This window comes from Ascaphus truei, chromosome 6, assembly GCF_040206685.1.
Source record: "Ascaphus truei isolate aAscTru1 chromosome 6, aAscTru1.hap1, whole genome shotgun sequence".
Lineage (NCBI taxonomy): Eukaryota > Metazoa > Chordata > Amphibia > Anura > Ascaphidae > Ascaphus > Ascaphus truei.
The window spans coordinates 20,967,031-20,993,118 of record NC_134488.1 but is presented as its reverse complement, the minus strand read 5'-3'; the positions used below and the strand labels follow the sequence as shown (position 1 = coordinate 20,993,118).

The window sequence follows — 26,088 nt, the reverse complement described above, 5'->3', positions numbered from 1 at the left end:
TGCACGCAACGTTTCAGGCGTCTAGGTTTCATGGTTTTGGAGCTATGTCCCTGACAGACACATACAGGCTCTTATTATTAGATATTTAAAAAGTCAATTTATACCCAGGTATAGTATGAATTTGTGGCAAACAAACCACATACTTCCAAAAACTGTATAAACTGAAACCATGAGTATGCATCTGTCTGTGGAATAAAACCAGAAGACCTGATCACTTACAAGTGGCTGGGGGGGCATAAAGTGCAACAAAGTGCATTTAAGGTACGTGGCTTAAGTTTAGCTAAACGCATTGTAGTGACTCATTTAAAGAGGTCGCAGGCCTTTCATGCAATTAAATGATTAACCCTTTGGGTACCCAAGGAAGCGGCTATTACATCACGGGAGTCTGGAACTCCACGGGCCTCATGACATAGTAGCAAGTCAATCTACTTTTTGTAGGGGAGATTGTGTGATATTTACAGGAAGGGGAGGCCTTTTCTGTTCAGTCATCAGTGACAGAGCGGTCACGTGACCGCGAGTGCTCCGGCACTCAAAGGATTGAAGCAGCTTACCAGAACAGAGGCTGAAGTTCTCTGCTGGCATCTAGATCAGCTCACTTATATGTCAAATGATACACCAGAAACCATCACTGCTTAGTCATCTCAGGAACACTGTAGCATATTCCTGTCAGTGTCAGGCAGAATGTCACGTTTGTTCAATTATCTTCTGGGCTCAGACAATGAAAGGGTACACCCGTTACTCAGTGTAGGTGAGGGTAGTGTGTGTACTGTACCTCCATGGGGTTGACTGTGATGGTCAGAGCAGAATCATCCCAGTCCATTTCATTCTCCTTCCCTCCTTCTTGGTCACTGATGGTGCGCTGATGTGCGGCACGGATACGAAACACTCCCAGGATTATCATGAAGACCAGGAAGCTGACACACACCACTATTACAATGGTGGCAGCACTGGGGACAACTGTAAGAAGAGGACCCGATTAGCAGGGGAACGTGCATGCCTATTTCCTTTAGAACTGGATTAGTGCTTGTAGCACAAAGTGAATGCCAATTGCAGGAGTGGCCAACACCAGCCCCCAAGGGCCACCACCAGGTCAGGTTTTATCAGAGGCAGGGACTGATTGAGCCACCTGTGCTGAAGTAGGGATTGATTGAGCCATCTGTGCTGAAGCTGGGATATCCTTAAACCTCACTTTGAGAGGGGGGTGGGGGGGGAGGGGGTTTGGGGCTGAACACTCCTGCCTTAAATAAAAGGAGGTGGTACAAATACATATTAGGGCAGGGGTGGCCATCTCCAGTCCTTAAGGGCCACATACAGGTCAGGTTTTCAGGAGATCCCTGCTTCAGCACAGGTGGCTCAGACATTGATGAAGCAGCGTGGTATAAAGCATGGATATCCTTAAAACCTTACCTATTTACCTAACCCTGTTTGTTCACTTAATGCAACTATGTCTTGGTAACCATGTATCTGTCACCATAACTATGCCCAGGACATACTGGAAAACGAGAGGCAATTCTCAAATGTATTACTTCCTGGTAAAACATGTTGTAAATAAATATTTGGGGCCCTTGAGGACTGGAGTTGGCCATCCCCTGCCCTATTGTAAAAAAAAACTGCGCTCTTTAAACACAAGATGTTTCTATTTAGCAGCATGTACAGGATACAAATTCTTATCGGGATCCTCTACCCACCGTGCTGGCAAACCGTTTCTCGCCCTGCTACCAGAATATCATTTCATATTATGCTCGCCTTAAAAACAGCAGCGTGTGCTGCCAGTCTCCTAAATATAATGCTCCGTTCGGGAGATAAGTGTTTGAAATATGACGTTAGGTTACAATGGAGCTCTTTCACCTCCCGCGTCCCTCTACAGCCCAGTGCAGTGTAATGGGTACCATTTTAACCTCAGATGCTGAAGGTTAAGAAAATCATGAGTTTTAACACAAAAAAGAACGTAATTAAAGAGGGGAGTTAAACGCCACTTCTGGAGGAAATTGCGACCTGAAGGTGATTTGTAAACAACGATAACAGCTGTTCTGTTTTTATTTTAACCATTTTTGTACAAATAATACAAAAGCTTAATTGCATCACCAGTTAGTGGCTCAGCTACAACAAACTGAAGTATAGAAATAGGAGTACATGACTTCTAGGGATAAGAGGGTCTTATTCATAGAGAACCAGCACCTATATAAAACTTACCCGATGTTGGGTGGGGATTAGCCAGGTTGTGACCTGACAGATCCACAAAGGAGTGATGCACAGGGTGGACAAACTGAGGCTGTGCCACAATGTGATTAGGCTCTTCCGCTGGGCTGGCAGTGTGGATGACATTCACCTGGCACGGTACAGCAAACCAGAACATTACCAGACAGAAAACAGGCACACACACCAACCTAAAAGTCCATTATTACCGGCCTAATAGATCTATGTACCATGCAAAGGTCTCATTGTTCATGTGTGAAGTGTCCTTTTACAAGAAGAGCTTCCCCTGGACAGAATGTAGCCTGTACAACAATGGAATCATGTATGGTTGTCCTCCCGTTTAAACACCTTTCCACCCGTATTGAGATATTCGCTAGAACGTCCCCACCTCCCTCTAATTCACCCATGCTCTGCTCGCTTCTCACCTCCACTTGGAACTCATTACTGTTATATCGTCCATTCAGTTCTGAGCAGACCAGCTTAAACTTTCTGTCGAAGAGGGAGACTGTGCGCCAGTTCCTGTAGCGGATCAGGTGCAGAACCTCCTCGTAGTTAGCCATAGTATCAACACCTATGAGAGAGACAAGCCACGCATTTATTCCCAAAATCCCAACAGCCACAGACAATCATGGCAGACCCTGCATGCATTTTCTCCGACAGCCGTCAAAACCTTTCACCGTTTACTGCAACATCACTAACACGGTGTGGCACCAATAGTTATATAATGTTGCACATTTTCCAAGCATGACTACCCTACCTACAGTAACAGCTGAGTAGGTTTAAGGGTTGTTTTTTTTTTTTAGCTTGTCAGATGATAAAGAGGCAGTATGGAGATCAGAGGATCACGCAGAATAGGGATTCGAAGGAATGCTCGTACTGTCCACACCACAACGGGCAAAGCCAACGACAAATAAGTCAGGACTTAGGGAAAGAAAAATACCAGCAGAGAAGATACATGAAAACATGAATAATGTTTTTGGACACACTTTGTATTACAAAGGAGGTCATTTACATATCTTTAAAGAATTATCCTGATGAGGGTCCTAGGAAGCCGCTCCGGTGATCTGCAGCTTTGCGTGTTGAAGCGCCCCACCACATTTTCAGCCACAATGCATCAGTTTCCAACTTCAGGATTGGAGGTTTCTATCTGCCACTACCGCAGATTCAGACTACAGCACTCCAAACCATTTGCTCCTTTCTATAACAGAAGCAATATATTGGGCTATTCATTTCACTGACCCGTGATTATCATGCCGAGGTTTGAGCTGCTCATCTCCATTCCCTTCTGCTGTAGTCGGGTCACATCCACCTGCAGGCTCTCCTGATCTGGGTTCAGCTCCTCTCCCACCACGCCGATCTCGCAGGTGTCCAGGTTGTGCATGATTTCCTCAGAGACCAGAGATTCTTGAACTGGTTAAAAATATATATCTATATTATAATTACATTTATTCCAAATGAGAGCAGGATAGAAAATGAAGATCTTGCACAAATGTAATCTAGGGGGAAAGTAGCTTAAAATATCACCATTTGGCAGTAACTCGTCTCCATCAGGAGGAGCAATCTTGCTCACTGGAAGGCACAACGTACCATTTGTTTTTATAACCAATGATTTCATAGGTTTCAGCAAGAGAGATCACTGAAAGATGAAAACGTATCCTGTCTTTACAAAATGTGATTAGGCTTAATCCCCAAAACACCAAAGGTGGTGATATCAGTACCCTGTTACTTTGCATGTATATTGTGATCTGTTTAGTTCTCCTTCTGCCCAAAAGGCGCCCAGAGGTCTCTCCTTCGCAACTATGGACTGGAACTAGGTTACACGGTTTAAGACTGGTGATAACTGCCCCATGTGGGGTAAAAACCAGGCCTAGAAATAACTCTGTTTGTCACATTGCCATCAAGAATAAGATGCAAAAATAAAATCATTGATACATTTATAGTATCTTTGATAACCATCACTGCAAAATGTCAACAACCAATGTCTTGCGGTTTATTATTCTTAGACATGTTAGATGTCTGACAATCTCATTTTAATACGTGGTCAGGGTCATCTAACCTGTAGGATCCTCGTCTTCATCCCCCTCCGGCTCCACCTCACGTGTGATTGTGCTAATGATATGCAGCTCAGGGAACATGGTCACCCCCTCGCTGCTCTCAAACTCTGATGCGGAGCGGGCAAAGTGGTCTATGCCACTTAAACTGATCTTTGGTTCCTCTGGCTGTAACACCATGACGTAGCCATCCACATCTGGAATGGTGATGCATGTCTCCTCATTGAAGCATCTGCAGCAAAGCAAAAATAACTTACCATAGCAGAAAAGCTGGCTTGTTACATTGGTATTTTATTTAAATACGGTGCGTCTGCAGAGCTAACTCCCAGCACTAGGCGGGTTATTAGGCAATAATCCCACTCCATGCAGCTTCTATTGAGAGCTGTATTGTCATTATAGCCACATGAATATAATGACAGATTATACAAAATCCTGCCCCCTGGGTCTCTGGGATTTCACTTCTCTAAAGCAGATAACATTCTCAATTGCTTCCGATGAAAAACATGAGATTTCAAACACACGCACACGTGTACCACACGGATTGTATTTTTAACATCAGGTACAAAAAGAGAAGCTGGTCATACAGGAGGACACATGCCACACAGAATAAGGCTGTGCAATCATGTAAGTGCCAAGGCCATGCTCAGTCTGCTGCACACACACATCCCCCAGGCACACAGTCCTGCACTAGCACACATACTTGACTGTGGTGGTGATCTTAAGATGTCTTATGCCAGGTGTGGGGAATTGGCGCGAGTTCAGGTAGGAAATATGCTGCATTGCCTGGTCAAATCGGTCAATGTCATCCCCTTCCAAGGACAGCCCAGACTGGCTGGGGTTTAAGTTGATCTATGATTCCAAATACAAAAGGCAAATACATGTATTAGGCAGATTCAGAGTCTCTATGCCGCAGCACATAGAATATAGTAGAACACAAGTCCATATCTCCATAAGGCCCCTTGCAACCAATTATAGCGAATGGGTCATAGAGTGCTTCATTGCTTAGCATCGCTCGGTAAATAAGGACTGAATGACTTGCTAAGATAGATGTTGCTTTGCAATGCATTACAGGCCTCTGCCAGAAGAGGGTTCCTTTTTTTATTACAGATTAGTTGGAAACCGTTTTAAATGTCCCATTTACATGCAATTTGGTTACCTTTTAACTTAAAGGCTATGCTTCTCATTTCAATCTGCCTGTAGTTGCTACCAGGGATAAACGGGTTGTGTTGTATATGGCAGTGATATATTTAAAGTGTTTAATGTAAAATAAATAATACAATGTGTTAAACAAAAAAAAACAAAAAAAATCAGGAAAGTATACATCTTTTGAAATATTTTCCTTTAGCTTTTAAGATTTCCAAAATAACCAAACGCCTTGGTGTTATGATCTTTATCTAATCAAAAAGTTTTGTTTTCTTATTGTAAATCAATCTTTGTCATCATTACCAATGAGATAGAGAAAGACCAATGAAGAAAATCTATTCATTCATTTTAAGCAAGGAGCAAGTTAAACATTTGCAAGGAATCCAATTATATTGATACATTGTTTTTAAACAAAAAACAAGGTTATATTTGCCCAGTGTGGGACCGGTGTCACTTTAACAAATGATATTCTGTGATGCAAATAAAAGCAACACACGGTCCTTTAATGGTGATGTATTCTACATATTGGTAATTGTGCCATTGCCATGTTCCTTCCAACACTGTCGACTTACCTGCATTCCTTTCCCAATGCCATCTGTGGCCTGGAACTCCAGCCCCTCTTTGCAGGTATACAGGCAGTCTATGACCTTCTTGCTTTCCAGTTTGCCCGAACGAATCATCAGGCCCGCGAGATTGCCACGGAAAAACTGAGCCATGTGGAGATCACCACCTTCAGAAAACGGAAACCAGAAGCAAGGTCAGTACTCGGGGCAAAGCCACTGCATGTCTGTGGTGCTGCTCGGGGTTATTGCCCAGTAGATGGTAACAGCTTTACATGCAGGTTAGTAACATCCAGTCTTGGCATCAGCCTGGTCACATCCAGGAACAATGAGGGTATTTTCATGCACATGTGCCTTGGAGGCGGCAGGTGGAATAGGGAGGACTGGTGGGAAATGGAATGGCAAATGTGGATTTATCATTGGAAGGGTCACTAATGATCTCGTCAATTATATAATATAACTCATTAGAACTATGCAACCCCAACATTCACAGAAAAGAACACTAATATATAGATTACAGTTACTTATAGTACGCCGCTACAAATATATTCCTTTTTTTGCAAAATGTTCTCTATAGAGTTGAAGTAAAAAAAAACAAGGTTGGAAATTAACTAGGGATGTAGTTTATAATTAGTGTTCAATTAAATTATGTTAGAGAATGTAGGTGCGCCACTAGCCTTCGGTTTTCTAGACTATGCAACATGGCTATTTACAAGTTAAGAAGTTTCCTGACGCATGGGAAATTGTAGGTTGCAGTCATGTATGTGTCAGTTGTGTGGTTTCCCTGAACACCTGCTAAGAACCCTCCCAGCACAAAAGAACAGGCTGGGGACAGGGAAAAGCTGGACAAATAGTTGAACTCCAGCAGGCACCCCTGACCTGACACCACTTTACTATGAGCTACACAGCGTGCTAGAGTTGCCCGTGCAAAGGAGCTGAACAGGCCCAAAATGAGAGAAGAAAGTATACAGAAAGTGTAGTTTGCGTTTCATGCGAGGGCAGATGGCGTGAAATGCTTTGTTCAATTTAAGGGAGCAGGAGCATGGGAGGGAACAAAGTGCAGCCACCTGCATCACTCTCTGGCATTGGGTCAGTGGCATTTCCATTTCCTGAATACTCTGCAGAAAAGCAAGAGAAGGGACAAACAAGGGAAGTGACCACGGGATTAGGGACATTGTTACATTGACAAAACATGTTACGAAAACAAATGCATCTGTACATGAAAGCAGCACACGGCTGTTCAAGGGCTGGCTCTTCTCCAAGGCATCCCATTCCCGAGGGAGACTTTTCCAGGTAGTGTGCGGTCTTCAGGCTGCATGGTTTTTGCAGCAAGGTGAAGCTTTCGTAACAAACGCACACCAAAGCAGACAAAAATTGCGGCGGCCCGTTTAAAAACTTTTTTTTCTAGTTAAGTTATTATCAATCAGGGTTTGGGCACTCCTCCGGGGTTCCCCGAGGCAGAGCTGGGAGAACTCTGGCGGCGTGGCAGCACCCCACGCAGCAGTGACCCGGCAGCTCCGGCGTTCAGCAGCAGCCGCCCCAGTCACTGCGATCGTTTTTTTCTCCATGCGCTGGAAGTCTCATTCAACTTCCGGCTGACAGAAGGGAGCTGCGGACCGGCTCAAAGAGGTAAGGGGGAAGTCTGTGGGTCTGTATGTCGGGGAGGAGAGCGGGACGGAGTTCCCCACAATTTCAATCTAATTCTAGGGTTCCTTAACCAAAAAAGGATAAAAAAAACACTGGTCTAAGATGAACTTTAAGAGTAAAGAACCATGCACACATTTCCAATAACCGGAATATTCCAATAACTTGCGTGACCTCAATGTTAGCCTGGTATGTTATAGGGTTTTTCAGCAACTGTTTTCAGTAGAGATGTAGTTTGAACAGACTGTGTAGACAAGCGGGCCAAACTGTCCTCAAGGGCCACCAACAGGCCATGTTTTAAAGATATCCCTGCTTCAGCACAGGTGGCTCAATCAGTGGCACAGGCACGGATTGAAACACCTGTGCTGAAGCAGGAATATCCATAAAACATGGGCTGTTGGTGACCCTTGGTTACAGCGTTTGGCCCCGCTGGTGTAGACTGAACACCTATATTTATAAACGTTACCAAACATCAAATTACAGAACTATATTTTCTCAGCAGGACAGGGTTAAATTTCTCTATATTTAACATTTATATGTCCTTAGCCATGTAAAAGGGGGAAAACTCGACAAATGATCAAATTCTACATGAATTCTTAACTCAGTACCAGTGAATATTGGGCTCCTGTTGCAGACAATGCCAGTCAAGTTGTTAAAACACAGTCTATTACTCCATTCCAACCCTACACAGGAGGTGTTTTAGACCCTTACCTTGCCAACAAGCACCAACTACCAGCTGAGTGTCTATTTGAGAAGGATGCAGAGGGTAATCTTCAGTCACAGTGAAAGGCTCGTATGAAACGCCATCCACGTACAGTGTGACCGTGGGGAATTCTACTGTCAGAACATAATGGTGCCATTCCTTGTCACATGCCTGGAGAGAAGAACACAGTGGGAGTCTGAGTTATTTTGGATTCACTTCCCATGGATTCTCAGCATTCACGCCTTGCACAGATGCCAAGTTGTATGCAAATGCTCAAATACCAAGTTCTTTGTTCAAACCAACTCAGAAGAAACAAATACATATTTTAGTATTTTAGGTATCCCCTCTGCACAGACCACTTAATTTCATCACAATGCTTATTATAGTATACAATAATAGGGTTAACATGATTTTCTGCAATTACTCCACCAGTCAATTAAAATAAGGAATATTGTTGAGATACTAGTTGCATTTTCGTGGTTTCAATTTTTGTGCCATTTGTAATGTTTGCTTTATTTATTTTTTACATTTGGCCTGAAAGCCCCTCTCCTAAAAACACACAGAAGTGTAAGGGATTCTGCTAATGATACTACAACGAATTGAGAACAAACATGCCAGTGAGAAAACGACACTGCAATCAGCCGAATAATATGAGTGAGAGAGAGTGAGAGAGAGTGAGAGAGAGTCAAGAAGAATATTATAATCCAAGAAAAAATAAAATAAAAAGACAACATTTCGGTCCAACATAATGGACATACACATACGTACATTAAATATTTTACTTATTTTAAACCATAAACAAAATGCAGGTAACACTTGGCACAGAATTAACTGATAAAGGATTAGTGTTGGCCAGACTCCAATGGGATTAAATCTTGGGGGCAATAGAATAAAATACAATAAAGATCTCATCTTCCCCCTGGGGTTTGGCAATGGCACAATGTTTTGCAAAATAACGATAAATATAATGATTGTGATAATATTCACCCAAATAAATATTTTCTGTATAGGAAAGAGAACTTTTAACGGCTCAAATTCATTTGAAAACTTATTTTTCCAGAATAAATGTTAAAAATAAAGCCAACATCCCCCCAATTATTCAACAGTTGTCATTTTAAAAAGCACTTAATTTTATATTAATAATAAAAAAAAAACTCTTACTGTACCTTATTCCTAAACATCCAAGATATGGGTATGGAATAAGAAGGAGGGCAAACACATGTAATGTGATCTCTATAGGGTGCAAGGGTGCCAAGATTCAATGTACATTGGCAGTCGGGCCTTCTTTAAAGTCTATGGATTTTAATCTGCATGTTACAAGCTGCTCTAACATGTTAATGACATCCAAGGCAGACGGATACCACGATGTTAACAATATGTCCCTATTAAAATGTACTATCACAATATTACTATCATATCGTATATTGCTCAAGTCTATTACATTAGCGGGAAGAAGTGAGGTGCACAGCGTTGCGCACAACACAACTTGAATTGTTGTTCAATGCACGGATGAACCGCATTAGTAGTCAAGGTCACCTTGGCGTCAATGCAGCAGCTTCCCCCTGGCCTGGTAGCATGACTCCAGGAACCACTCCATGTCACTACATTTCCCACCGCTACTACTTCAACTGGCTTGTCAAGTCTCACTTATTTTTAGCCAATCTCACTCATTAAAATAATCATTACAAGACAACGGGAAAAAACAAAAATCGCCTTAAGATTTGAAGACGGACCATCAAGACATAAAAACTCTAAATTACTACAAAGCTTTAGTTTCACATTAAAAAATGTTTTTATTTATTTTTAAAGCTACATTTACCTTTTAAAAACATGCCAATGTAGTAAGTGCAATTTTGTCATGACAATATCATGAGCTTAGGTATTTTAATCAATCTGTTGCTTCAGGGGTTAATGTGGTTACCATTTGTCCTAAAAAATACAATATACTGGGTTTATGACAGGCCAAGACCCTTCCTGGGTCAAATGTCAGGAGAGACCACTTATACAAGGGTGGGTCTTATGGTGTTTCAATGGGGGGTGGGGGGGGAAACGGGTACACAAGTCTCACCCAGGTAATATGAAAACCAGAACTCAATAAACGTGAGTTTTGCAATCAGACATCTGAATTTTCATCTTCTACTCCAGTGACCTCTCTGGGAAAGACCTATGACATATGGTAATGTACTGTATAGGGTTTCTGTTTTATCCTTTTATTTTAAGAAGCTGTTCTGCATTTATTGTAATTGTATGTTCTTGTAATCTTTTATTCTGCAAGATATATAGATATATATACATACATACATACTATCTTTAATAAATAAAGCTTTGGGCTCTGAATGAACAGCTGCAAGCTTTGTAGAGCGTATTTACATTTTCAGGCACATTTTGCTACAACAAATGTGTTAAGTGCATAGTTTTTTTCTATAATAAACAGGGATCCGAGACCCTGGCAGATGGATATATAATATATCTATCCATTACATATTTTTGCATATTTCTTGGATGCTGGAAGCGGATAGGTATGATTGCAATTGAGTAAGGGCTTAATATTAACCATTTCCAAAATCTGTCTCCGCGCCTCCCCTGCTGAAATCACTCTCCTGGCTCAATTCTCCTCCTCACTTTTAAAGCTTTCCACGCTTCTGCCCCTCCTTACATCTCAGCCCTAATTCCTCGCTATGCTCCATCCCGACTCTTGCGTTCTGCTCAAGTATGTCTTCTCTCTACCCACTTTGTATCTAAAGCCCTCTCCCGCCTTAAACCTTTCTCACTGACTGCCCCACACCTCTGGAATGCCCTTCCCCTTAATATCCAAATTTAAGACCCACCTCAAAACACAACTGCTTAAGGAAGCATATGAGTAGCTCCATGGCTGATAATTAACACTTCATACATAAACCTTGGCCCCTTGCAGACGCACTTAACAGAACGCCCTCCTACTGTCTCTGTACGTTCTTCCTACCAACCAATTCGATTGTAAGCTCTTTGGAGCAGTAACTCCTCTTCCTAAATGTTCCTTTTATGTCTGAAGCACTTCTCCCCTTTATGTGTTATTTATAATTATTTGTTATTTATATGATTGTCACGTATATTACTGCTGTGAAGCGCTATGTACATTAATGGCGCTATATAAAGACATATACATACAATCGAAAGTACCTTGCGGAGGAGAAAGGCGAGTGCTGGCTAGAGTAGCCGTGTGTATGAACCCAGGTTGCATATCTAAGTCACATGCTCACAAGTGTGCTGTTCGTGACAAATGGTATATGGGGGCGGATTGTGACAAGATATTGTTCATTTGAGGGACCTTTGTGAAGATGAAAAGTGGGCCAGCTAAAGAGCGGTGTATTAACCCTTGTCCCGTATGCAGGTCACGTGCTCACAGGTGTGCCGTACGTAACCGGGGGGTGGGGAATTTTGAGGTACACTTGCTCTCTAAAATATCAATGACTCATTTTCAGAAGTCAGAATAACGCCACTTTTTTGGGGGGAGGGGGGCGGGATCAATTCTCACTAATCTGGAAGTGTTTACTCGAAATGGCATTCAAGCTCCAGCACCTTGCAGCTCGTCTTTCAGCTTCCCACACCTCCCCCACCAATCTGCTACACATGCAGCATGAACTGCCTGGAAACCGGCAACATAATTAACACAAAAAACATCTCTCTCTGCAGCAGTCTGTACCTGCAACATCTTTTCTCTTTGCCTTCAATTCTAACAAACGACAGAGGCATATAATGTGCTTGGGTGCCACATACAGAGGAATACAGAGGGCAACTCAATTCATTGCATAGCAGAGGATTTATCTTACCGACCTACTTGTATGTTGGAAACTGTACTCCTATTTTGAAATCTGTCCGAGTAATATCGTAGTTACATTAATGCTAGTGAATCAACATACAGGTAGAATCTCACACACACACAAAAAAAAAAATAATCTCAGGGCACAGATTATCCTGTGGAGAAGCAAGGGAGGGCAGATGCAAGAGGACCTGGCAACAGAGCTGTTTCAGTCTATTAGCAAGGAGGGCTCAGAGGTCATCTCACCAACATCAGTGCATTCTCCTGAGAGCCAGCGGAACATTAGGGAAGGCATGAGCTAAATTCAGTAGCTGACCACAGCAAATTTGTCAGCTAACCTCAGATTCATTGCACAGGGACCTTTAATGATGGGCACTCAGGCTGAAAGAAATGAGCTGAAAGTAGGAGGCGATGGTCAGACATTCTTCTATGCAATGCGCAGATCTTTTGAGAATACATTCTATGAATAGCCATGTACGAATCTGGATACCATGCACATGGGCCGGTATGCCTTTATAGACCTCATGGCTACAGGTACAGCTGGCTTCATTGTCCCCTCGGTTGTGTTATGGTGGGATATGTGGTGATATTCTGCAGCACAGAATTTACATAGGTTTCAGAGTTAGAACAGGATGTGTTCAATTACCCCTAGGAGAAAGCTGGATACACCATGTGGGAAATACTTGTAAGCTGTACATTGTGCTGACCGCGTGCATTTGTTTTCTTGCGTTTTACTCACGGATTTTTCCTTACTTCATATTACTAGGCCTTATGTTTATGAAAAATGTATTTAAATTTATGTTAAACCTTTCTCGCTGACTGCCCCACACCTCTAGAATGCCCTCCCCCTCAATACCCGACTAGCGCCCTCTCTATCCACCTTTAAGACCCACCTTCTTATTGAAGCATATGAGTAGATCCGTGGCTGATACTATACACCTGATACATAAAGCTTGGCCCCCTGCAGACGCACTTCCCAGAACACCCTCCTACTGTGTCTGTACGTTCTTCCTACCAACCAATTAGATTGTAAGCTCCTCGGAGCAGGGACTCCTTCCTTAATGTTACTTTTACAGTATGTCTGAAGCACTTATTCCCATGATCTGTTATTTATATTATTTGTTATTTATATGATATGTATTACTACTGTGAAGCGCTATGTACATTTATGGCGCTATATAAATAAAGACATACAATACAATACAATACATGCAGGGTGGTTGGGATTTTGATTAGAAATATAAAAATATATATTATATATATATCTGTAAAGACAATTAGATTGTGAGCTCTTCAGAGCAGGGACACCTTTTCCTAAATGTTACTTTTATGTCTGAAGCACTTATTCCCATGACCTGTTATTTGTTATTTATATGATTGTCACGTGTATTACTGCTCTGAAGTGCTTTGTACATTAATGGTGCTATATAAATAAAAAGACATTCATGTTTCACGCTTTTTGTATTCTCTTTTTAAAAGAAAAAAAAAAATACCTAATGTTAAAAATGGGTTTTTGAAGAGTTGGAAAAGAAGTTGCTATGCAATAGGCTGTGAAGGTCTTCCTTGTGCTGAAGCTGTTCTTCCTTGTGCTGAAGCTGTTCTCCCTTGTGCTGAAGCTGTTCTCCCTTGTGCTGAAGCTTTTCTCCCTTGTGCTGAAGCTGTTCTCCCTTGTGCTGAAGCTGTTCTCCCTTGTGCTGAAGCTGTTCTCCCTTGTGCTGAAGCTGTTCTCCCTTGTGCTGAAGCTGTTCTCCCTTGTGCTGAAGCTGTTCTCCCTTGTGCTGAAGCTGTTCTCCCTTGTGCTGAAGCTGTTCTCCCTTGTGCTGAAGCTGTTCTCCCCATTCTTTTAAAAGTAACTGATCTCTTCTACAGATGCCTTTGCAGTATATTAAATACGAGCCTTCGAGCAGGGAATACGGAGATGCTGATTGAGCCACCTGTTCTGAAGATGGGATATCCTTAAAACCTGACCTGTTGGTGGGGTCTTGAGGAACCCTGTCAGAGGGTAGCTGGCAGTGTTAACATGCATCTACTTAAAATTATGATCTACTGCAAAACCTGTGCATCTATACACAGAGCACTTAAAGAAGTAATACATTTGGACCCGTCTTTTTCTTTTCTATGTGAACAAATTGCTTTTTATCCTACATAGGACTGAGAGGTAGAATGCGATCCTTGGGCCCGTAATCTCACCTGGTTTAACTTCCAATGGAATTCAGCAGGTTTATATCTCTTTTCCTCCGATGGTCCTTGACGGAACAGGAAACCCAGTTTGCAGTTGTTTATATAGAGCGAGTAATGGTGGCGGTTCATTTCTGTAAAAGGATGTGGAAGTTCAGTGGCACTCCATATTACTCACAAATGACGTCATTTTGCAATTATGTACATTACACAAAAAAAAGGAAGTGGTCCCTTTTCTAAACCAAAATACATCAGTTGTAAGAAAATAACAGTACTGAGGACCACAAGCTGAAAGTACCCACCCTCAGGAGGCTCCCTGAGCATCTATAAGAACAGAGCCTGTGTGTGTGTCTGTCAGAGACATCGCTCCAAGGCCATGACACCGAGACTACTGAAACTTTGCTTGCAGACTAAGGGGACACCAAGGACTAATTTTAATGTGGGGTTTTTTTTCCTTCGGTTTTTAACAGCTCTGCCTCCGATTGGTTGTTCCCTCTCCGCGAGGCCGCTGATTGATCGGTTTCGGGTGGGGGTGTAAGAGAGGGGGGAGAGAAATACATGGGGAGGGAGAAGATGAGAGGAAGAGTGTGAGACGTTGGGGTGTAAGGGAGTAATGTCACTGAGGGGGAAGGTCACTGAGGGGGAAGGTCACTGAGGGGGAAGGTCACTGAGGGGGTCAGAGAAGAGGATGGATGTTAATAAAATTTGGGTTGGGAGTTGGTGCGCAGCCTCACTCACTAGAGGATGGAATTATTGATCGAGTTAAATAGGACGCTATTATTGATTGAGTCAAGTCTGCAATGGAACAGATGACTCCAGAGTACTGCAATCCGAGCGACACCGGGTACTATAGCTAGTATCCAATAAATGGAGCAATAACTGCAGATTTTACACTTAACCACTCATCTAATAATCAAAGAGTAGCCAAATAAATGGCATGAGTGCTTTCAAGCAGTCCTTTTTAAGTGGCTAAAAACCATTTAAGTAATGCCTTTGATTTCACTGAAACAGCTGGACAACCATCACGTTTTAGTTAACTGTTGAACTTCAATTTAAGGGGACCAGTAAATATGGCCAACAAGGTACATTTTCTATAAAAAAAAAAAAAAATGCATAGTCAATGGAGTTACTAAAAAATAATCCCTGCAGTATGATCACTTTAACTAGCCCGTTAGAAATGCATATGTTATTGGGTATATTTTTGAGTTGAACTTTCATTTTTTTAACTTGTATTTTATTGATTTAATACTTAGGGGAGGGGTACGTAAAATAATACAGGGAGGTGCGAGTAGGGGTTGGGCCAGGTGCACATTAAGGGAAGGATACACATTAAGAGGGGCCCATTACACATCAATTACCCAATTTTGACTACTTGGCAGGGAGGTCCCCAGGTCAGATCGCATTTGCCCTCCATGGCTCCCAAGTGGGAGTTGTACTTTTTAAAATGAGTGTTTCTAATTTAGCCCCCAAAGCCCTTTATGAAACATCTGATTAAAAAGGTAGAGAATATATTACATCCCTGAATGCTTTTCAGGTGTTCAGATGCAAAGATCTCCCTTCAGAGCTATGAAAGGATAATGTCCCATCACATTTCACAACCCAGAAAGACAATCTCTTTATATAAACAGGTCTAGCCATGTTCTCAAGTCTCGGGCTAATGATGGGAAAACATTTTTTAAATAGAGTACATTGCACAAACAAAATGTTTTCTGCGAAGCTGAGCTTCAATGTTTATACTGACTGGTCCGGCTGAATCGTGCTTTGTTCATGTGACAATGTTTTTCTTCTTCATTAAAGTCATTCGCCCACAGGCTGATGAAGGTGTCCGATGTCTGTAAAGTTCTGCAGCAGCATAGATCTATATACCTAGCTTGTGATACAAACTGCCTGTGCGGTTCAGTACGGAATCTTGACCTGAGTTTGTGACGGCGATAAAAACTTTCTACCGCCGCATTACATGTAAAGAAAAGGAAACCATGGCACGAACGGGGCACGAACGGGGCACGACAGGACAAAATAAATAGAACGATCAAAGAGAGACCATTTCAAAGAAACTGTACAACATGATCCCAACAGAAAAGAATCATTCAAAATTAATTACAACAGCCACAAAATACAAATATTAAACAGTTAGGTACAGTTTTTTTGTGGCCGTTGTAATTAATTATGATAATTGATTCTTTTCTGTTGGGATCATGTTGTAGGGTGTCTTTTTAATTGTGTCTTTTTGATAATAAATTCAATTTATTTTGCCCTGGCGTGCTCTGTTCGTACCATCACTGTTTCCTTTTCTATACAGGTAACGCATAGGTAGATTGTATTGGTAGCAGGCTGGGAGTATGGTGGGGTCCGTTGCACAGTGCGCGTACGGGGCCTCTTGCCGCCTCTAGAGCTGGCATCTCCTTCTGCTACCGCACAACGCCATCTCATGTGGAGACGTGCGAGGCCTCTTGCCGCCTTCACGTGACGTTGCGTCATCATAGCAACACATCGTCACGTGGTAGCAAGAGGAGATGGCGGCACTTAGAGGCCCCATGCTCTCCCCATGGCCCAACTCCGGTAACCCCAGTATAAATGTTGTAGTAGTTCATTTAACCACCACAGCATTTCAACTGTGATTACAGAAGCCCCAGCGAGGGGCCTCTGTAACCGCGGGGACCAGTGCATTCTCACCGCGGGCACCGCCATCAAGCCGACCAGGTAGCATCACGGTATTTATGCTCCTTACACTATATGGATACAGAAAGACTGATTATATTTTGTGTTGAAATATCTTGTTTTTCAGCTATGAAAACATGCTAAAGTGTTTGTGTGCTACTAACCATGCCCAAATCTCTCACATAATGCAAGTCCTTCCCTCAGTGACAATGTATTCCCAGGGTGAAAACAGGACTGGAAGCAGACGATGAGACTATGCCCCACCACATATTAAATCACTATCAGAAGGCTTAGTCACACTAATGATGTAAAAAATATTATTTTGCTGGAGAGACAGGCCATGTGTCAGCACCATCTAGAAATAAGGGGGTTAAGATGCTTCATCAAAGTCGATTCATTTAGCGCAGGGGTTCTCAACCCCAGTTCTCGAAGGCCACCAACAGGTCAGGTTTTAAGGATATCCCTGCTTCAGCACAGGTGCTTTAATCAGTGGCTTGTTAACCGAGACACTGATTGAGCCACCTGTGCTGAAGCAGGGATTTCCAGATCTGTTGGTGGCCCTTGAGGACTGGAGTTGGCCACCCCTGATTTAGTGGTTTGTGAAGATATGCTTAGGGAATTTCTATTTAAAGTGTTCACTCAACATAGCTGGAACGACAGCACAGAATGAAGTCAGGGACGTGGTCCCTAAAAATAGCCGTTTTCACACAAATATAGCATTAGATATGGGCAGATCTGGAAGACAACAATTCTATTGCTGTGCAACTGTACATCAATACAGTATGTCACATTCAAACTGCACACTTTCCAAGGACAGTGCCAACCATCTCACTATCCCAGAAATAACAATAATCAGTCTGACACAATCCTGCACAATTACACTGTACCTCCTCTAGTAAAGGCAGCACAGCCAAAATGTAACTACAAATACTTCCATCTTATATACTGCACATTGTCAGCACATCAGAAGGATAAAATACTGGTAGCCAAATCGCATTATCATGGTTATAATTGGCTTGATAGAGCCTCATCAATCATGGATACAGCGTTTTAATGTTTAGTGTTAAATAGCAACCCAGCCTGTTGTGTACCACCAGCTCCACGGCCCTAATTCTATACCTTGCATGGAAAGCCCAATTGCACTCAATTCCCTTATAAAGAGAAAAAAAGGGTTCAATAAAAGGATATGGTTAAGATGCGACATTTACACTGTGCTGACAAAGTCAGTCCGTCCTAATAGGAGACAAACAGTATGTAACTGTTAAGCCTAAGGGGATAGGGAGATTTGTTATAAAGGCTTTAGTATTATATATGGGACATTATGGTACATGGAAAAATGAATGTGTAATGAATGTGTAATGAATGTGTAATGAATGTGTAACTAAATGGAGTAATCGTGTAACTTTTTTGAATTATTTTTTTTATCTTTCCTGAACCAGGAAATTCCAGGCAGTATAATGTCCTGAGCTTCGGGGACGACGACGACGACACGCGCTTAATAAGGTTCCAAACGGCACCTCAGTGTGTGCAGACAGCGTGGGTGTTATAGATGTCAATGCCTTGCAGCGGTGGATGCAAAGCATTGTGTGGGGAGCGACTTAATAACCCGCTATACAAGCCACACTAATTTGCAGTTTGGATCCTTACCAAGTCCACAATTCCCACACTGGCTCATGAACGCACTTTACTGCCTGGAAGCTGCCATTACACTTTTCGGGAGCGCACCACTTAGACACCCAAACCCTGTCCGGAATCACTGCTATGGAAGAATGCAGCACAGAGTGCAAGAGAAAACATTCACGCTAGTGCTCAAACCCTACATCGGCACTGACACCTGAACAGCTAGCACACAGGGCAAACAAGGAGCCAAACTGATTCAAAAGTTCACCGAACACCAATGAGAATGAAGACAGGCGTAATAACATTATGAGGCAACCTTCACCCTGTGTGCTAACTTTTACATGTTAAGATTTGTCTTTTAGAAAGAATCATGTGTCAAAAAGAGACAACATTAAATATGTCCCAAAAGTACCTGTCTTGTCCGAATTACACAAAATGGTCTCTTTGTCCCGGCCTCCGGGTCCGTGCCTCATCCACACAGAAATTACGAATGGCCCCTTCAGGTCGGCAGTCACAACTCCATCAGGGATCTTCACGGCCTGAGTGCCATTGAACTCGAACATCTGGTCACTGTCATGGCCATTATCTGTAGGTAGCCCCACCGTCCAGTTGGCAGTGCTGCTGGGAGGGGGGAGCAGCTCAGCTGTGCTGGAGGAAGCCCCTGCAAAGACACGGTCAACATCAGCAAGTAAAGAAAAAAAAGAAAATCATACCATTTACAACAAAAAGCCACAAGTGGCACTTACCACACAGCCGGTGAATAGACTTCTCAGAGTACGTATCTCGGTCACATCCTTTGCCGATGTGGCTGGTTTCAAGCTGCACGTTCACTTCGATTGATGTAATTGGTTCGTCGCAAGTTGACAGATGCATGCCGGGAAACAGCGCCAATGATCCAGTACCAGGCTCATATTCTATCCTCTTACTCCAACCTGCATTACGACAGACAAATGGGTGGTAAAAAGTAGAGACCAGGTTTACTGAATGCTAACCACAAGGAAGCCCTGGGGATCCTGCTCACCTTGCCAGCTAGGTTTGCATGTAGGTTTAATGCTGATTTTCACCAATATGTCCTCTGTTGCCCTTTTCTTCCCACAGTCATAGGCAGTGACAGTAAGTTTATACTGACGTTCTTTCCCATAGTTCAGTTTCTCGGTGTTCTTTATGTAACCTGGCAAGTACACAGAATCTTTACAAGTCACATCGGCCGTGGTGGCACATTTGTGACGACTCAAAACATATGCAATCGTGGCCTCTTGCTAGACCAGCTTCATCATGTAGAGCTAGCCATTCCATACATGTACTTTTAAACAGATCAAAGTGTTACGCATTATCAAATGTCAAAATCATTAAAACCGTCCACATTAGCATAGATAAACATACCAAAAAAGACCAACACGGACAAAATCTCCTGATCATGTGTTACTGAGAGGGTGTACCCTCAGCCTGATGACCATTGAATTTAAAGGCACTCGAGCATCCTTTTTAAAAAGGAGCACATCAGAACAGGAACAGATGCATTTTCGTTACATTTTGTCACATGAATATTTACTTTAAGTTTTCATGAGTCATTTTACATTGTAAAAACACAACGTAAGTGTTGGACATTTGTGTGTGTGTGTGTGTGTGTGTGTCTATACACACGCACACACGTATCAGCATTAAAATGATTACCTTTACAGAGAACAAAAAGGATTGCTCTACTTAAACACCAACCTATTGCACCATTTTGTTCTGTACCTGAACTCTCCCCGGAGATGAACGGTGGGGTCCGGCACCCTATTGGGACTCCCCATTGCAGAGATGTTTGCAGCAGTGTGGGAGAACAAACCAAAACCACAAACATGGCTGCAGGGTGACCAATAAACATTTCTATTGGCTGCTGGAGCAAGACTGATACAACAGCCATACTGTGAAACAGGGCACGAAAACACAACCAGATAAATACTGGGACCGGGGGGGGGGGGCGGGGATCCACTGTTGTCAGGGCTCAGCAGATCAGTTCTGAGGAATAACCTGTTCAGTTCATTATGAAAAAATGCGCACAGAGACAAAAAAAATTAAAAAACTTTTAATTTATTTTTTTGTCTACTATACTAAAATGAGACTGATTAGTGACACAAAAGTGGACAACATCAAATAATAAGTATCAATCATGTATATTTAATTTAAGTATAAGATCTCAGACAGCTAATGTTCAAATCAGTAATCAATCTAGAATGAGTGTGTAAATTCCAGCAAGTTTTTCTTTCACCCTTAAATCCTTCTGAGATAAAGTGAAGATTAAATATAACAAGGTTTAAAAATTAATGATGACCTGTTTTCATGAACCTGACGCATTAAAAAATAAATAAACTGGATTTTTCCATCTTTAATTAGCTCTCTACATTATTTACTCGCATACCCACCTTCCCGATTGTCGGATTTGTATTCTCCTGGTGCAAACGGGAGCTGTTCAATACCTCTACTTCTAACATTACCCTATCCACCTAAGCAAATAACCTACTCCCCAGCCTCCATTACAGGGATCCCAAGAACAATTCAACAACAAAAACAGACAAAATTGGCTAACGAGACTGGAGTTTCAAAAAAGATGGGGGATAAAAAGGGAAGTTAACAACCGTAACTCACCAATTATTTGTAATGCAGTCATTAGAAAAGTGTATTTAGTTGTTTTAATGAAGCATGCACAGATCTGAAGGATAAAATGGTGGCATTCATATAATGCGGTGGTTAATCCTTGTCCAGGGTTTATGAGCAAGTTAAAAGCAGGTTTCGGGAATTAAACTTAGTCACAAAACAACTATTAACAGAACAGGCTAGCAACTGCAGCATTGCGTCTTACCATCTTTATCGATTGTGAAGGGCACATCGGGGGTTACTATTTCATAGCTGCAGATCTGGCTGAACTGGGGGGAGCAGTCGGCATCCACCGCTTCAACCTTGAGGATGTTATCATATTTCTTCCCTTCGATGACTGTTGCTTTGTATGATTTCTCCTTGAAGACTGGAGCGTACTCATTCACGTCATTCACTTGGATGTGTACTGTTGCCCTGCAGTAAACCATATGATGGAATTTAGATCGGTAGCATATGGGAATCGCAGTGCAGCCATGCAATGAACTGACAGCTAATAACCAAAGAATAAGATCAGTGGGATGGGAAGGGAGACTGCACTCTGGGATTGGCCACTTATTACATATAGGTGTGTAGCACGTTTCTGCTTTTAGGCATCATTATGATGAAAGACCAACAGCATTGATGTTTCTTTGTATTTGTATTATATACTCCTAATCACTTTTGCCAAGCACCCTAACCTTGGAAGGTAGAAGTCTTCCTTTCTCTTGCTTATTCGATACGTGAGTGGGATGTTAAATGTAAGTGAAGTGGAGATTAGAGGTAATGTTTTTGATTTTGCACATATCAAAAAAATAATCTGTGATCTCCTCTTTGGCCTGCAAATTATGCTATTACAGTACCTGACATGCCCACAAAAATGACCAATGGGCAGCATGGATGTATTTCAATATTGATTTTACAAGGAAGACTTGTGAGATCACACTGCATTACCATTTACCATTAAGTAGGAGGAAGAAGAGGTCTCAATTAGCAAGTCAACACCCACTTCACACCTGTTTGGCATGATCTATAGCAGGCCTGGCCAACTACAGTTCCCAACAGATCAGGGTTTCAGGATATCCCAATTTCAGCACAGGAAGACTGAGCCACAAGTGCTGAAGCGGGGATATCCTGAAAACATGATCTGTTGGGGGGGAGGCGGGGGGTGTTGAGGACATGAGTTGGCTTCCCCTGATCTAGAGCATTGAGCAATTTAGTAATTCACACTTAAGCAGAATACTCACTTGTTCACACCAAATTAACAGAGCAACATACTGATATTTGTGGTGTTGAGATGACGTGTCCGTAATGTAAGTTAATGCTTTCAAGCTTCAGCGAGGACGCACGAGACGATGTATGAAATAATGCGCATAATCCCTTTACTTGCTGAGCTCATGTTTGCGGTCACTAAATGGACCTTTTTAAACGTTAATGTGACGCGCTCTCTTCTGTAGCAGCTTGCTGTAAATTAGCTCCAGGTTATTATCCGTCTCGTGTGTGTACAAAATTGGTTATCACAAATCACGGAAAAGAGAAGACATGAAATCACAATGCCCCTCGCCCCCAGCTTACTTGTGGGATTTTTTCATGCTGGCGCTGTCTGGTCCCTTCCCACAGTCGTAGGCCTGGATGGTGAAGGTGTAATCCTTCTGCAGCTCACAGTCCAGCTTCTCTGTGGAGCGAATCACTCCCTCGCCAGTGGATTTATCTATCACCACTGCCTCAAAGGGGACATCCTGATCATGGATCTTAAAGCCACAAATTTCACCTGGAGGATTCACAAATAAAAGATTACCACCCGCAGGCTGCGGCACATTAATAAAGCCGTGTGTGTTACAAACATAGAAATATACATAGCCAAAAGAATAAATAAAAAGGACTATTTGGCAGCCAGGGGTAGTGAGGCTCTGTGGGCAAGTCAGGAGCACTGTGCTTTAATACATGGGGTGAGGTCCGGGAACTTTAGTGACAGAAAGCAGGTGTCTGCCTTCCAAGCAACTCCATAGATTTTGCATCCATACATGCAGGAATACAGAGAGAAAATGTAGACAGGCATTACACAGGAGTACTTAGGACTGCTGAAAGCAACAAAAAAACTGCAGCCAAGGCCGCTGGTATTTACATGACGTAAATATATCTTTGCCAAGAAACTGGGAATTAGCTGGGCCATGTTGGGTTTAACCAGTGCAGAGGGTTAAAATGCAAAGTCAGAAGTGAGAGATGAGGAAGCTCCCGCATCAGAATTACAAAAATTCAATGTTAGAGGGGGGGAAAAAAAAGAAAAAAGGGGAGGGGGGTGTGAAGCAGTAAAGATGAAGTCTTCCTGTGCAATGTACCTGGCTAAAATTAGGGAATCAAAAGCAAAAAAATTCTGGATAAGAAATGTAGAAATATCAACAGCTCAGACATCCAATTCAACAGCTAACTACCTTATGGATGACACCGCCATAACTCTGGGAGAGTGGAATATTACACGGGAATATTCTGCACGTTACAGGTATGTGTTCACCACATGTAGGGAGGAATATGGCAACTTCTTACGTTTATACCTTGCTTAGACATTTACCAATCACATTTACAATACTCCAAAGATTACTCTGGTTAGAGCATTTCTTCAATGGGAATACATAGCAAACGTGTTATCATTTCTACAGCGATAGCCAGACTAACTAGCCTTGTCAGCAAGGTTTATATGAACGTTTACAGGCAACTCCCATGATCTAACTGGTGTTTAAAATAACTCCTTAAACACCAGTCTTCAATCAGAATTCTACTTCCACTATGAAGACTCTTATTAATATTTTGAAAATACTAATTATCCTGCAAGAGCTATAAAAGCATCAAGTAATCAAATGCTGGGTAAATCTATATTCTTGCATCACAAAAAGGTTGAACAAAGCAGACCTGGTAATTACAGATGTACCATATAAGCGTGAAATGTTCAGAAACGGCCACATCAGGCGACATTAGCAAACCCTTTCTGCTCTGACAAAGCTCTGTTTATACTGTATACCAGGGGCGGTCACCTTCAGTCCTCAAGTATCACCAACAGGTCAGATTTCATGGATATCCCTGCTTCAGCACAGGTGGTTCAATCAGTGACTCAGTCGTTGACCAAGCCACCTGTGCTGAAGCAGGGATATCCTTAAAACCCGACCTGGTGGTGGCTCTGTAGGACCGGAGTAGGCTATCCCTGCTCTATACCAACTACATTACCAAAGATGTTACTTACACTGTCTTAGTGACTGAAATGGATGTCTGATCACTAGATATTTCTAACCAAAGGGTTTGGTCACATAGCAATCCAATTTTACATAGAAATATAAATTAAAAAAACAGAAGATTAAAAAGGGATCAGAGTGGGACAGGATCTTCTGTTTAACTCCTTCAGAGCCAATACTAAGCAACGCATTGCAGGCTATTCTGGCGCTGAAGGAGCCAAGTGCTGATTCCCCATTTTCATAACCAAAAGTTAGTGGGTTAATAAGTCATAATAAAGGATAGAAAGAGCCCTTTATCACCTTCTTTGGTGACTGTCACCTCAAAACTCTCTAAAGGGAGAAAAGATAAACCTGTGTCAGTAATACAGGAGAGATGGTATAGAAGGAACAAATACAGGAAAGAGAAGGACATCAGTTAATATTACATTTGCCCACATTAGTTCATGTACCCGAGCTGTCACATCATCAATTTCCCTTACCGCTCCCTCAGGCTGAAAACACAGAAAGCAACATGGTGTCTTTTCTGCAGTTACATTCCAACATTGTGTGCACCATAGTAACTTGGGAGGGGTTCTCTAATGCTTTACTGCAGGGGTGGGCAACTGCAGTTCCCAAGCCTCCACAAACAGGTCAGGTTTTCAGGATATCCCAGCTTCAGCACAGGGTGCTCAAATCAGAGGCTCAAAGACTGAGCCTCTGAGCCACCTCTGCTGAAGCAGGGATATCCTGAAAACCTGAACTTTTTGGGGTAGGGGGCTTGAGCACCCCAGCTTTACAGAACCCTCCTGAGTTAAAGATAGAGGACCATGTTTGCCACGTGGTGCTATGACACCTTACAGCCCATACAAGATTATAGGCCCTTTTGTGTCTTAGTGCAGGGGTGCACAAACTTTTTAGTCTGTCCCTTTAACTGCTCACCGGCATTTTCTGACGTCTCACCAGAAGCCGCCGGAGACCAGGTAAGTGAGTTAGAGTCCTCACGCGCACGCTCCCCCGGCATTTAATGTAAATGCTTTGGTGAAGAGCGCAGGGCCTCTGTAAGCACAGAACCCCCCACAAAATATCATGCACCCCCAGTTTGCGCACCCGTGTCTTACAGCATAGCACAACTTTGTAAATATGGACCTACAACCATAAAACCACGCAGCTTGTGTCACAGCAGATGCTTTGGAACCAGAGAATTGTTTTCTATGTCACTGTCAATCGTTGTTTAGTGTTTCAATTTTTAAACCGACTTACCCATTTAGCTCACAAAAACACACAAATAAAACTTCATGCGAGTGGATTCCTTCGATAAAATAATCCTAAAAGCAAGAATTACGCATCTGAATTGTTTCTTTGGGGGAGGAAAAAAATATCACTTTTGGCCAATCTGTTGGAAAATGAAAGGATAGCTTGTTCCATACACAACGCACATTATAAAAAAAGTTCCAAACTAAAGGAAAAATTGAACACGACAACCTGCTGTTTGCAAATCTATTAAAAACCGCAGTTCTCAACAGCATTGGGCTACACTTATAGCGCCGGCGCCGGCCGCTGGAAATCAAATAGAGGTGACTTCCAGCGATTGCAACCAATCCGTTGCTCCGCGCTTACTATAAGCGCACGCGACGGCAGCAATGCATTTGTTTTGCCGCGATGTCCCGTCGCTGGCACTATAAATGCAGCCTTATAACTTAATATACCTCCCCGGGTC

At 42.5% G+C, this 26,088-nt stretch overlaps 1 protein-coding gene across 4 annotated transcripts in view; it reads right to left on the bottom strand.

Annotated features, from left to right (window-relative positions):
• CLSTN1 (calsyntenin 1) overlaps positions 1-26,088 on the bottom strand; it is an 84,771-nt gene that overhangs the window by 6,962 nt on the left and 51,721 nt on the right. Inside the window, exons 3-18 of one of the 4 annotated variants that reach the window (XM_075603579.1) lie at positions 24,693-24,722; positions 22,744-22,939; positions 21,398-21,606; positions 19,574-19,723; positions 19,299-19,484; positions 18,965-19,213; positions 14,287-14,408; positions 8,306-8,468; positions 7,018-7,068; positions 5,963-6,120; positions 4,948-5,096; positions 4,253-4,479; positions 3,436-3,606; positions 2,622-2,767; positions 2,194-2,329; positions 773-957 (exon numbers count right to left, since the gene is read on the bottom strand). In XM_075603579.1, coding sequence (XP_075459694.1) covers positions 773-957; positions 2,194-2,329; positions 2,622-2,767; positions 3,436-3,606; positions 4,253-4,479; positions 4,948-5,096; positions 5,963-6,120; positions 7,018-7,068; positions 8,306-8,468; positions 14,287-14,408; positions 18,965-19,213; positions 19,299-19,484; positions 19,574-19,723; positions 21,398-21,606; positions 22,744-22,939; positions 24,693-24,722 — 2,528 coding nt within the window. The remainder of the gene's footprint in view (positions 1-772; positions 958-2,193; positions 2,330-2,621; positions 2,768-3,435; positions 3,607-4,252; positions 4,480-4,947; positions 5,097-5,962; positions 6,121-7,017; positions 7,069-8,305; positions 8,469-14,286; positions 14,409-18,964; positions 19,214-19,298; positions 19,485-19,573; positions 19,724-21,397; positions 21,607-22,743; positions 22,940-24,692; positions 24,723-26,088) is intronic. The other 3 variants (XM_075603581.1, XM_075603580.1, XM_075603582.1) reach the window with 3 other exon arrangements.